Raw genomic sequence first — 12,543 nt, 5'->3', positions numbered from 1 at the left:
GTATAAATAAGACTTGTATCTAAATTGAAATTGAATAGTACTAACTTTTAAAATCATCAGAAATTTGAAGTAGAAGATCATTTAATCTTATCGTGATACCTGTGATCTCGGTCTTCAAATCTCTTCCCGCATAGCTGTTGACTTTAATCCTCTCACCTGCTTTCTATTCCTCGCAAGTTGTTTGAATAAAAACAAAAAACAAAAATAGTAAGGGTCCCATGTGTTTCTAAAAGTAAATCCGTCCAAAATGAAAAAGGGGAAGAAAACTTTGCTTTTTGATTTGGAAAAAGCTCCGAACGTTTTTCCCAAGAGTCACGTGAATGTGTCTCCATTTCATTTTGAAAAGAAACCAAAAACCTGCTGCCCCACTTTTGTTTCAACCCGTATTTTCTTGACATATGTGGTCATGTTGTGAATTTTGTCAATTACTGAGACTTTGTTGTCAGGACATAATAATCACTGAGACTTCCAATCGTGACTACTACTCCAACTTGCATAGTTGGGCCCACAAAACTAGCCGTCACCCCACTTGCAGCCCATTAAAGCTGACCACTAGGGAGCACTCAATTTTATTCTCTAGGAAGACCGGCTGTCCACTACCCGTTCTCTGCACCGTCTCATCCACCGAAGATGAGAAGATCCCCGGTGTCGGCGTTTCACGATCTGCATGGTCTGCAACACTTAGTTTGCAAATCTAAGCCGTGGTTGATGATCTAGTCCATGACCCGGAGTGGGTGAAACGACATGGAAGGTCAGAACTGTGGAGATCAGCGCTGCACAAATCGAACGGACGGTGTGGACCCAGTTTCTTATTGTGATGCCCCCAAATCCCCACGCACGGATACGGGAAAATCGAGACGTCCGAATGGTGACAACCTGGGTCACCACCCTATCGACGAGTGCCAAGTGTGTGCAAAAGCAATATATGTGCACGAAAAAACACGCAGCGGATAACGAAAGTCACAACTAAGTACCATAATTTTTCTTAGCATAATACAAACTGTTTAAAACATACATAAATAAAATATTACAAAAAACACAAATATAGTTTTAAACCAAACTATAAAGCATAACTTCGACTCAAAACTCCGGCGGAGCCGCATCCTCGGGCTCAGAAACTATATTAGCCTTCCTCGGATGGTACTTGATCTCACACTGATAGTCACTGATTAGCTCTAGCCATCCCCTCTGCCTCATGTTCAGATTTTTCTGGGAAAACAAATGCTTCAAGCTCTTGTGATCAGTAAACACCTCGCATGCTTCCCCATACAAAAAGTGCCGCCAGATCTTGAGTGCAAAAACAATCGCAGCCAATTCTAAATCGTGCGTCGGATAATTTTTCTCATGGACCTTTAGCTGACGAGATGCATAGGCAACAACCCATCCTTCCTGCATAAGGATACAACCCAAACCAAACTTAGACGCATCACTGAAGACTACGAATGGCTTAAGCAGTTCCGGGAGCGCTAACACTGGTGCCGTCGTCAACCTGTTCTTTAATTCTTGAAAACTTCTCTCACACTTATCTGACCAAACAAATTCTGTATTCTTCCTAGTCAAAGCTGTGAGAGGTCCGGATAGGCGAGCAAAACCCTCCACAAATCTTCGGTAGTATCCGACGAGTCCCAAGAAACTCCGGATCTCGCGCACTGTAGTCGGGCGCTGTCATGACAAAATGGCTTCTACCTTACTAGGATCAACATCCACTCCGTCTCGAGAAATTACATGCCCAAGAAATTTAACTTCTTCCAACCAGAATTCACACTTGCTGAGCTTGGCGTACAATTGGTGTTCTCTCAATTTCCCAAGTACCAGACGAAGATGATACACATGCTCTTCAACATCTCGGGAATAAATCAGAATATTATCGATGAATACTACCACAAAGGAATCTAGATAAGGTCGAAATACTCGATTCATTAAATCCATGAAAGCAGCAGAGGCATTAGCTAACCCAAACGGCATCACCTTAAATTCATAATGCCCATACCTCGACCTGAAGGCAGTTTTAGGCACATCCTTGTCTCTGATCCTCAGCTGGTAGTATCCCGACCTCAGATCAATTTTAGAGAACACGGCTGTTCCTTGAAGCTGATCAAATAAATCATCTATCCGCGGGAGAGGGTATTTATTTTTGATGGTCACCTTATTCAATTCCCGATAATCAATGCACATACGGAGGGTTCCATCTTTCTTCTTAACAAAAAAAACTGGTGCACCCCACGGCGACGTACTAGGCTGAATAAATCCCTTCTCTACCAGCTTTTGCAACTGAGTTTTCAACTCTTTTAATTCAGCCGGTGCCATGCGATAAGGAGCTTTATGCACAGGAGCCGCTCCAGGTTCCAAGTCTATAACAAATTCCATTTCCCGCACAGGGGGTAGTCTGGGCAAGTCATCCACAAACACATCGGGGAATTCTTCCACAACTGGAATGTCTGCCAAAGACTTCTTCTCAGACGGTGTGGACACCATCTGAACCAAGAATGCATCCGCTCCCCATGCAATCTCCCTTCTTGCTTGAATTGCCGATATAATTACCGGCTTTTCTTTCAATTTACTCCCCGCAAATTCCAGACAATCACCATCTGGAAGCTGAAAGCTAATTATCCGACTCCTGCAATTAATACTCGCAGAATATCGGTATAGCCAATCCATCCCGAGGATGATATCAAAACCCAAAAACTTAAACACCACCAAATCAGCATCCAAGAACCTTCCATCAAAATTTAACGGGCATCCCAAAGCAACCTTGGAACACCACACCATTTCACCATCAGGTAGAGCCACTACCATAGACTTCGGCAACGGTTTCGTGACCAAATTACACACCCGAGCAAAAATGGAAGATACAAACGACTGTGACGCACCGGAATCAAACAAAGTGCAAGCATAAAACTCATACAAACGGACTCATCCTGAACCAAACACATTAACCCATGAAATCCAAAAAAGCAAAGGAGAAACCAAAAATACCAAAAATTAAATCCAACTTAAAATTAAATTAATCCATACCTGTAATTACTCCAGCATCATGGGTCGCTGGCGCCTCATCATCCACCTCTCCGAGTGTGACAGCATAAACCCGGGCTTGCACAGCTTGTCTCGGATTGGTTCTTCCACCGTGTCTACCTCCACGGCTTCCTTGAACTCTGACGGGGCACTCCCGAGCAATATGTCCCACTTGGCCGCACCGGTAACACTGGAGTCCACTACTCAGCCGACACTCGCCCTCATGAGCTCTATTACATGCTCCACAAATTGGCACCCGTCCTCCCATACGAACACTTGAGGACGTTTGAGGTCGAGTTCCGGTCCGCTGAACAAATTTCTGAGGCGAACCCGAGCTGCTTCCTTCACCAGAAAAACTCCGTCTCTTATGTCCTGGAGGGGAGCCCATACTCAGATTATTTTCTCGCTCCACAAGGGTGGCCACATCCACTAATTCCTGAAAAGTGGATATCCGATGGCTGACCACCATACGGCGTATATCAGGGCGTAGTCCCTCCTGAAAACGATCAGCTCGCATCTCCTCTATGGCGATAAGGTGGGGAGCAAATCGCCCAAGTTCTATGAATCTCCGGGCGTACTGTTCCACTGTCGCGCCCCCTTGGACCAAATTTGAGAACTCTCTTGCCTTCTGCTTCCTTACCGATGCGGGAAAGAAGCGGTCGTTAAATTCTTTCTTGAAGCGCTGCCAGGTCACAGCAGCGAAAGATCCCAATTCTGATTCCAGCATCACCCTCTTGGTATCCCACCAATCAGACACGGTACCTTGCAATAGATAGCTAGCGTAGAGTACCTGTTGCGCCTCGGTGCATCCACACACCTCGAATGTTCTTTCCAGGTCTTTGATCTATTTTCCAGCTTGAAGTGGATCCTCTTCTCCAGTGAAGTGTGGAGTTCTATGCGCCAGGAAGCGCTCATAGGTGCATCCGGCTTGTACCATGCTACTGGACCCTCCTGGGTACATCCAAGGCCCTCCCTGATGTGGTCAAGGACCTCCTGGTTGTGGCCAAAACCCTCCTTGCTGTGGACAAGGCCCTCCTTGTTGTGGCCAGGGACCCCCTTGTTGTGGCCAAGGTCCTTCTTGTTGTGGCCAAGGCCCTGTCTGTTGTGGTCTAATATTCTGCTGTATAAACTCCGTCATTTGCCGTATTGCTTCGGCTATGGAGTCATCTCTTGAGGTATTGTCCCGTGGCTCTTGAGTAGATTTCCTTGGTCTCCCCATTTTTTTTCCTGCCACCACAACCTTTGACCCCCTTTCAGAAAATAAAAACAAATAAAACCAACAACAAACAAAAACAAAACCAAAGACTAACACCGCATCACACAAAACAAAAGAAACCAACTTGCAAAAACATAACTAAATAAATAAAAACAACCAAACAAGTTCAAACAAGTAAAACAAATAAAACAAATTAAATAACTGTACTTAACATAATTTTTAAAACACAACTTTAAAAACATTCTGGTACTACCTCGGGACATGTGGTTTTACCCAGAGCCAAACCGCTCTGATACCACCTGTGACGCCCCCAAATCCCCACGCACGGACACGGAGAAATCGAGACGTCCGGATGGTGACAACCCGGGTCACCACCCTATCGATGAGTGCCAAGTGTGTGCAAAAGCAACATATGTGCACGAAGAAACACGCAGCGGATAACGAAAGTCACAACTAAGTACCAGAATTTTTCTTAGCATAATACAAGCTGTTTAAAACATACATAAATAAAATATTACAAAAAACACAAATATAGTTTTAAACCAAACTATAAAGCATAACTTCGACTCAAAACCCCGGCGGAGCCGCATCCTCGGGCTCAGCCTCCTCCTCATTCTCGAATCCTGCACCAAAATCTACGGAATCAAAAATGGTACCGCAGGTAAGTAAAATCCAAACACCACCAGATAAAAGTATATAGAACTCAAACAATATGTATGAAGTGATGCCAATGCGCAAACCCATAAAAACATATTTTTCTACACACGCCAAAAATTCCATTTGGCCCAAAAACACATCCTTTCCAAATATCACGCCAAAAGTCACATTTGGCCCATATCCATCTCAAACCATTATCCAGTTTATCTGTACGCACCATGACCTTCCATAGGGGTCATTCGCACACCCTGGCTCCAGTGCCACACCGCAGAGTACCACCACGCATGTGACACCTAACGAGTGATGCCCAGTTCCGCGCCCCGCGCGTTCGTAGCCAAGCATCCTCTAGCCCTCGCCAGCGAAGGGCCACGGAGTCGGTGCGTAGAGCGATGCCCAGTTCTGCGCCCGGCGCGTTCGTAACCAAGCATCCCCTAGCCCCCGCTCCCGTCGTCGCCCAGCGACAACTCAGGGGACATCACTCAGTCTATTCCGCTCCCGAGTGACCAGAGGAGCTCCACCGAGATAATACCTCATCCCGGCTTGGGGTCGTGATACACACGCACCCGTAAGTCCACTTACGCCAATAAAATAGGCTTTTCTCAATTAAATAAAAATACATGTGCATGCACCATGTAAATGCTATATCAATGCACAAAAATAACCAACCAACATAAATCAATAAAACAAGCAACTCCATCCTCCATCCATCCGACCTCCGAACTCCTCGGACTCAGTCCGGAATCAACCAACTAACAGATAAATTATTGAAAGAGCAATATGTAATTAAATCTGAAAATAGGGTTTGGAAAATACTTATAGCGCTATATGGTATTTTTAGAAAGCTTGCGGCGTTGCAAATGGCAGAGAAAAAGCAACGTAGCAGTGAAAATTCACTGTGGCCATGGGTTGTAAAATACTCACTTTTGAACGGGGACAAACCAGGGCTTGGGATTGATAGGGAATGGTCTAAGGATGATTATGAAGCTATTGGAAGTGGTGGTTGGCCGTGGGTGGTGGCGGAAATGGTGGTTGATGGCCGGATTTTCCAAAATGGAAAGCTAGCTCGTGGGAGCTGTTCCGGTGACTATTAGGGGCCGAAAATGGGTGGGTTAGGACGGCAAGGGACCGGTGATGAAGTGATGAAGAGGTGGTGGCCGGAGGTGGAGCGACGGCGGCGGATCGGGGCAAAATCCGTGGGGCTTCAAGGGCTTTTTTCGGCCAAACGGCTGGCCGGATGGGGCTGGGATTCGGTGGGGAGGTGCGCCGGAGGGAGAGGCTTCGACCGGTGAGGGCGGTGTGCCGCACGGCGGCCGGACGGTGATGGGTCGAGCTGGGCTGGCTTCCGGCGTGGGAGAAGAGAGAGAGAGTCGACGCGGGAAGGAAAGAAAGGAAGAAGAAGAAAAAGAAAAGAAAGAAAAAAAGCAAAAGAAAAGGAAAGAAGAAAAAGAAAAAAGAAAAAGGGAAAAAGGAAAAAAAAGAGATGTAGGGAGAAATGAGGTCCAATCCTCACTCCGGACAACAAAACAAAACCGCTGAGAAAGAGATTAAAAACCGTGAAACAAACAAATAAATAAATAAATAAAATACAACATCCAACAAATAAAACTAAATTTAAAACGCAGTAACTTAAAATAAATAAACTAATATATTAATTAAAATAAAAACAACCCTTCAGTGAAAAAAAAAACACGTGAAAGCGGGTCATCACACTTATTCCGTCGCCTCACCAGCTCGGCTCGCAGCTCCTGAGAGAACTGCCGTAGCTTCCTCGAAGATCTCCTTCTGATCGAGACAGACCTCGAGGCCGGAGCGGAAGCCGACACCGCTGCACCCGCAGGAGTTCGAACTCCATCATCAATATTAATAACAGTGGTGGGTTCAACGCTCCGAAGCACAATCGTATTATCATCTAGAAAATCGGAGCTCATGTCTTGGTTTGCCAAGGCTTCACCAACGTCGCCGATTTTCGCGTCGGTTTCCAAAAAGTCCTTGGATCCAAACTCGCCAAGGACTCGTCTTGCTCTCTCAACGCCGTTGGGCCTCCGATACCGTTCCCAACAGAACTGCTGTGAGCTCTGAATCCTCTCCGGCTGGAACCGATTACAGTTCCTGCTCCGACCGTTGAAACTGGAACAACCTGGTCCGCCGTTAAGCCATAGAACCACCCAGCTGGATCTAATGAACAGATTAATCTGTGATAACGAGGACAAGTGTCAGATAAACGAAGAGATTCAGAGTCATGAACGAGACAGATCTGGTTCACACTCGCACGTGATTGGCAAAGCAAATATGGGAGACGAGTATTGGGCAAGCTCAACGGAGGGCAAGGTCACGCCAACCGAGCTTAGGTTGGCGCTTAGCCGCATCGCCCAGAGCACGGCGTTGTTGTTCTGGTTGGGACTCGTCGGAATCAGTAGTAAATTCAACAACCAGTTTCGGCAACGGAGAAGCCGGAGATATCTCTTCTCTTTGCTCTCGTTTTCCCAGATGCATCTGCCGCCTGAGAGAAAGGAAGATGCAGCCATGGAGCAATTCGTGCTGATAACGTGTTATGAAACTTAATGAAAAGAAGAGAGTTTCAAGAGATTGAGAGAGAGCGAAAAAGGAGATTCTCTTATTGATCTGTATATCATATAACATCAATTTACCCATATATATAGGGTTACAAAAGAGACTATGCTTTTGACGACTAGTACTATGCGTTTGACGGCTAACTAAATGTGGTCATACAATTCAAGATAGTTTATAACAAGTTAAAATATTAGTGAGATTGTATTAAAAAATGAGATGGGATAAGTTGAGATAATTTGTAAATAATAGTAAAATTATTGAGTTAAAATGAAATGAGATGATTTTAAAAATTTTATTTGTTAGAATTAAGAAGTGAGATAAGATAGTTTTAATTTTTTAGATATTTGATAGATGTGGATTTCACAAATTATTTTGTAGTATTTGTAATAATTTTATTTTATTTTATTTATTATTAAATATACTTTTTTATAATATATTTTATAATAATATTATAAGACGATAATATCTTTATTAAAATATATTAAGTTAATAAAATTGGAAATTTATTTACGCTGTCCTTAAAATGTTTATTTAAATATATTAAAATATTTATGTCTAAAATTTGTGACCATTAAAATATATTAATTTAATAAATAAATTTCGTATCTCTTGTTAAATACTGTGGCGTGTAAAAGCAAAAAAAACTCTGAAGTCTTCTGAAAGGGGAATGGCAGCCTTTTTTGACTTTGAGCTCTTTTGTCCTTAATGAAATCATTGTGAAACGTCTCAGGCCATTGGAAAATTTAAAGAATCTGCTGAGATTGCTCAGGGAAATAGAATAATAGTGTTTCGCCACTCCACTACAAAGAACATGGCAACATGTCTCCAGAATCCCTATCACGTATTAATACCAACATGTAGCCTACAAAGGGCCACAGAAAAGGGTGGTTGATTGCTTCACTCGAGCCAATCCATCACAGAAAAGGGTGGAAATCATGACTCAATACCCAAATTAAAATTCATCGTTAAATTCTCCACTAACATCACAGTTGATTTTATTCAATACCACTTCACTTACTAGTACTAGCAGTACCTAAACATTAAAACACAGTAAATTTTCAAGATATAAGGGGGAGATGAAAGTCTCTCACATAAACTCAAATAATAAGGTAATTCGGTTTCATCTTCATCCTGGAAGCTTTGCATCTCCTACTCTTCACAAAAGATTGGACCATCCAGTATCCAAACATCTTACTTCTTGCCCCTCTTAGAGCCACTCCTGGATTTTTCTTTCCTACGTCTTCCAGTGGAGCTCTTTTCAGAATTGACTGGGCCATTGTGGGCAGAGTGAATAGGCAAGTGATGCCCAGGAACCAAAGCAGGGAACCCAACAGCAGGGATTCTGCAAGGTAACCATGATCAACGTTATCCAAGTAAAAGAGAGAACAAGAGAGAGACTCGAATGTAATAGTGGTTTAGCAAAAATAAAAATAAAAAATTATAAACCACTGTCATAATTACCAGCCTGCATAAAGATTATTCAACCAAGCTTAGCAAATATAGGCACAGCAGCATTTCTTACAAGGAAAGGTCACAATAATTTAAGTTGGAATTCTTAAAAGTATACATAGAACCTAATTAATTAATCCAATATACATACACAAATTGCATGATAAGTAGGACACGCCCATGCGATGTCAATCCTACTACATAGATAATCCACAATTGGGAAAATTTCACGACACAAATTCGAGTATGGCAGTTGTGATGCATACCCAGAGACAGCAAAAATAACACATTCGAAGCTCCCAAAAAGACTAGTACAGATAACCAGATAGTCAGATGGACTCACCCCCTCAAACACGCCTCGGTACTGCTAATTTGAACAATACTAGAGTGACTACCAAATGTGCACCCCAAATATGCCCACTAGTGCACTAGTAATTTTTTTTTCTTCTTTTAAAAATCCTTAACCAGTAAGGAAAAAAAAAATACAAATTCACTGATAATCACTTCCTTACCATTAAATAAAAAATAAATTAAAATATAAGAGGGGTCATATTTGAGGTGCACATTTGGTGTGCACCCAAGCATTTTCCAGGTACTTAACTTGCTCAACTTCGTTCACAAACCTAACCATCATTTTTTTTTTTTTTATTGGTACCGGGTGTCCTGGAACAACGTCTCTGCAGACACAAACCTAACCATCATAAATTTAAACCGGGATTCTCCCCCAACAAGCTGAGGAGGGTGTGGAGTTCCCAGTCAATTCAACGAGTTCTGTGAGCTAGCCCAATAAATTTAGCCCACTCTGAGTTTTTCCCAGGAGAAAATTACAAACTAGACTGAAGTTAGAAGACCGTTCTCAGCCACAGATAAGAATTAAAATTCTCTCAAGAGATGCACAAAATTGTATTTTCAAAAAGATAATTTTTTTAAATATCAATCGAAGCTTATCTAACATTAATTGGACCGAAATTAAAGATTGGGAGGAAAAAACACAGCAAGATGGTATATGATTCATACCCAACAAGAGCACAGCAGACTCCTGCTTGGTCACGGAAGCACCAAATGCGCTGCCCGACTGCAAACTAAGGCGCAAAGTTTGATTCTCAGCATAACAGCACTGAAGCAAACGCCCCAGTCTCAAGCATTCCCCTTCAAGATACCTACTCTTCATCTCAAGATCCCTCACGTACATCTTTTTCCTCTCCCTTGATTTCACCGCCGCATCCCTATTCCTCAACTGCCTGGGGAAAAATTCAGATGCACCCATTAATTACATAAAGCCCTAACCCCAACCCTGGCCCTAACACTTACATGTATGACTAATCAATTAAGGTGCAATAAAATTACTACTGGTACCTTTTCCGCTTCTTAGAGAGGGGATCATCAGCATCATCTTGACCGTCTCCGTGGTTATCGTTGCTGAACTTCGCCTTGTCGCAATTACCATTCCCGTCATCGGAACTATCCGACGAATCCTTGTCGGGCCCACTGGATCCCTCCCCAGGCGAATTGTCCACAATTATTTCTGCCAAAAAGCTATCGCAGAACTCCTTAGTCGGCTCCACCTCGACAATTCTATCGTCATCTTCTTTCATCAACAAGGTCTCGATTTCGTCAATCCACGAAGAACCCGAATCTGGGGATGGGTTCAAATAGGCCTCAGCCGATGAAGATTCGGTGAAAACCGGGAGTTCGACCGAGAAAAGATTCGTCCCATCCGGAAACTCATCGAAGAGACCATCAAAATTGATTCTTCCGATTATGTCGTCTTCCACAAGAAATTCCGGATCTTCCATGACCGACCGATAAGATCAAGATAGAAAGGGATGGAAAACCAAAACAGAAAAAAGGAAATACTTTGCAGCAATAATAACCTTATAAAGAACAAGGAGAGGAATTCATGGAAGGAGACGGCTGCTTCGTTTGTTGACTTGTCAAAAAAATAAAAAAATAAAAAAACAAAAAAGAAGAAGAAGAAGAAGAAGAAGAAGAAAGAGCTGCTTCGTATGTTCGATGAAACAGAGGTCGAGTATTTATGGTTTGCAAATAGGAAAGTGCGTGGAAGAAGCTGGAGGCTTGTTTATTCCAGGTAGGAGCCATTCCGTCACTCGGCCAATAGGATCCATCCATTTGTTTGCCGATGGCATCCATCCTTTTGAGCTGAAAGCCTTAAATACCTGTAAGAGAATTAGCTAATTCAAATCATCTCTAAAATTTAAAACAAAAATTTTACCTAGAGTTACTTTTATATATATATATATATATATTTATGTATTTTAATAATATGTATTAATAAAATTGATATAATTAATTATATTAATAGAGTAGGTAAAAAGTACATAAAAGTAACTATAATATAAATTCAAACCATTTAAGCCATAATATATTAATATAATTTTTTTAATAATAATATAATATAATTTTTTTAATAATAATATTTATAATTTTGTTTTCATATTTTACTATTATACTAATTTAATTAATAATTTAATTTTTACTTTTTTTTTTAATATTTTCATATTTTTTTCCATGACCGATGTCTCCTATAAGTTGCTTTTATTGAAGACGACTAGAGAGCTGCCTCGTAACTGATTCTTCAAGAGCTGGGTTTGGATGCATAGCATGGGATCAAACTCTCCCTCCCTCTCGAACTAGATCTCTCTCTTCTCTCTTTCTCTCTCTCTCATCCAAGAAACTAAAAACCCTAAATTGAATTGTGTATCACCAAGACCTTTCTTCTACCAGTCTTAACCCTTTTCATATCAGAAATTCTCACAAAATCCATACTTCTCATGAAACCTAAGCTTGGGTCCCTGCTCTTCAGACATGTAAAGGAAGCCAATACAGCTCTGGTCACCCTTTCCATTGACACAAAGCTTCACCTTCAGATTCAAAACGCAATTCAACATAATTTTACTTGGCTCATTAAAAAGTTGTAAACGAAAATTTCGAAGTCCAACTTGACTAGAACAAAATTGTAAATATCCACACAAGCACGTAACAACAACAAAAATTTTCACTTGATAAATTTGTTCAAACTACCTCAATAATGTCCCCTCTAGACTACGATCAGACCTCCCTAATGGAAGCGAAATTTGTAAAAATCGAGAAAACAGAAACAAATGCTTATCTGAAGTGATTTCAGAAGAACCAAAACGTTTTACATAATCGAATTCAGCTTAATTGATTGAGCTTTAGCTTTGATAGTAGTGGTTTACCTTAAGTTTCAATATATTGAGCTCATGATGACTGAAAATAAAAGCCAAAGTAAAGGGTTGGAGGGAGGAACTGGTGGTGGAAGGAGTTTCAGAGGGCACTGTTTGCAAGGATTTTCAAAAAATTTTGGGTGAATTTGTATTGCTTTGTGAAAAATAAGACGAAAAGGAGGGTTTGGTGGAGTATTACCAGACAAAAACGTGTTCCAGAGCATATCCGTGGGCATACAAAGCATGGAGAAAGGTTTAACTCACCCCTCATTTGATGGTGATCGTGAAGATGAGAGAGAGAGAGAGAGAGAGAGAGAGAGAGAGAGGTTTTCATGAAGGAGAGAGACGGAAGGAGTAGAGAACCATTCATGGGTTATGGACGATTTTCATAGAGGGAATGAGAGAGGGAGGGGGGAGAGAGAGAGTGTGTGT

At 41.9% G+C, this 12,543-nt stretch overlaps 1 protein-coding gene across 1 annotated transcript; it reads right to left on the bottom strand.

The window, feature by feature from the left end:
• Positions 1-8,389: 8,389 nt before the first annotated feature.
• Positions 8,390-11,011, bottom strand: LOC122316635 (bZIP transcription factor 60-like). Its single transcript, XM_043133316.1, has 3 exons — positions 10,262-11,011; positions 9,923-10,146; positions 8,390-8,798 (listed from the first exon to the last, which is right to left on the bottom strand). The coding sequence occupies exons 1-3, from the start codon at positions 10,699-10,701 to the stop codon at positions 8,554-8,556; spliced, it is 909 nt and encodes a 302-aa protein (XP_042989250.1). The 5' UTR covers positions 10,702-11,011; the 3' UTR covers positions 8,390-8,553.
• Between the last annotated feature and the right edge of the window lie 1,532 nt (positions 11,012-12,543).

Source organism: Carya illinoinensis, chromosome 7 (genome assembly GCF_018687715.1).
Source record: "Carya illinoinensis cultivar Pawnee chromosome 7, C.illinoinensisPawnee_v1, whole genome shotgun sequence".
Taxonomy (NCBI): domain Eukaryota; kingdom Viridiplantae; phylum Streptophyta; class Magnoliopsida; order Fagales; family Juglandaceae; genus Carya; species Carya illinoinensis.
This window is presented reverse-complemented; position numbering and strand designations above follow the sequence as displayed.

Excerpts from the sequence above, each read along its gene's own strand:
- LOC122316635 (XM_043133316.1), bottom strand. The coding sequence starts at position 10,701 with ATGGAAGATCCGGAATTTCTTGTGGAAGACGACATAATCGGAAGAATC. Across the intron at positions 10,147-10,261 it reads CTCTCTAAGAAGCGGAAAAG|GCAGTTGAGGAATAGGGATG; the intron begins GTACCAGTAGTA and ends ATTTTTCCCCAG. Across the intron at positions 8,799-9,922 it reads GTCTGCTGTGCTCTTGTTGG|AATCCCTGCTGTTGGGTTCC; the intron begins GTATGAATCATA and ends GTTACCTTGCAG.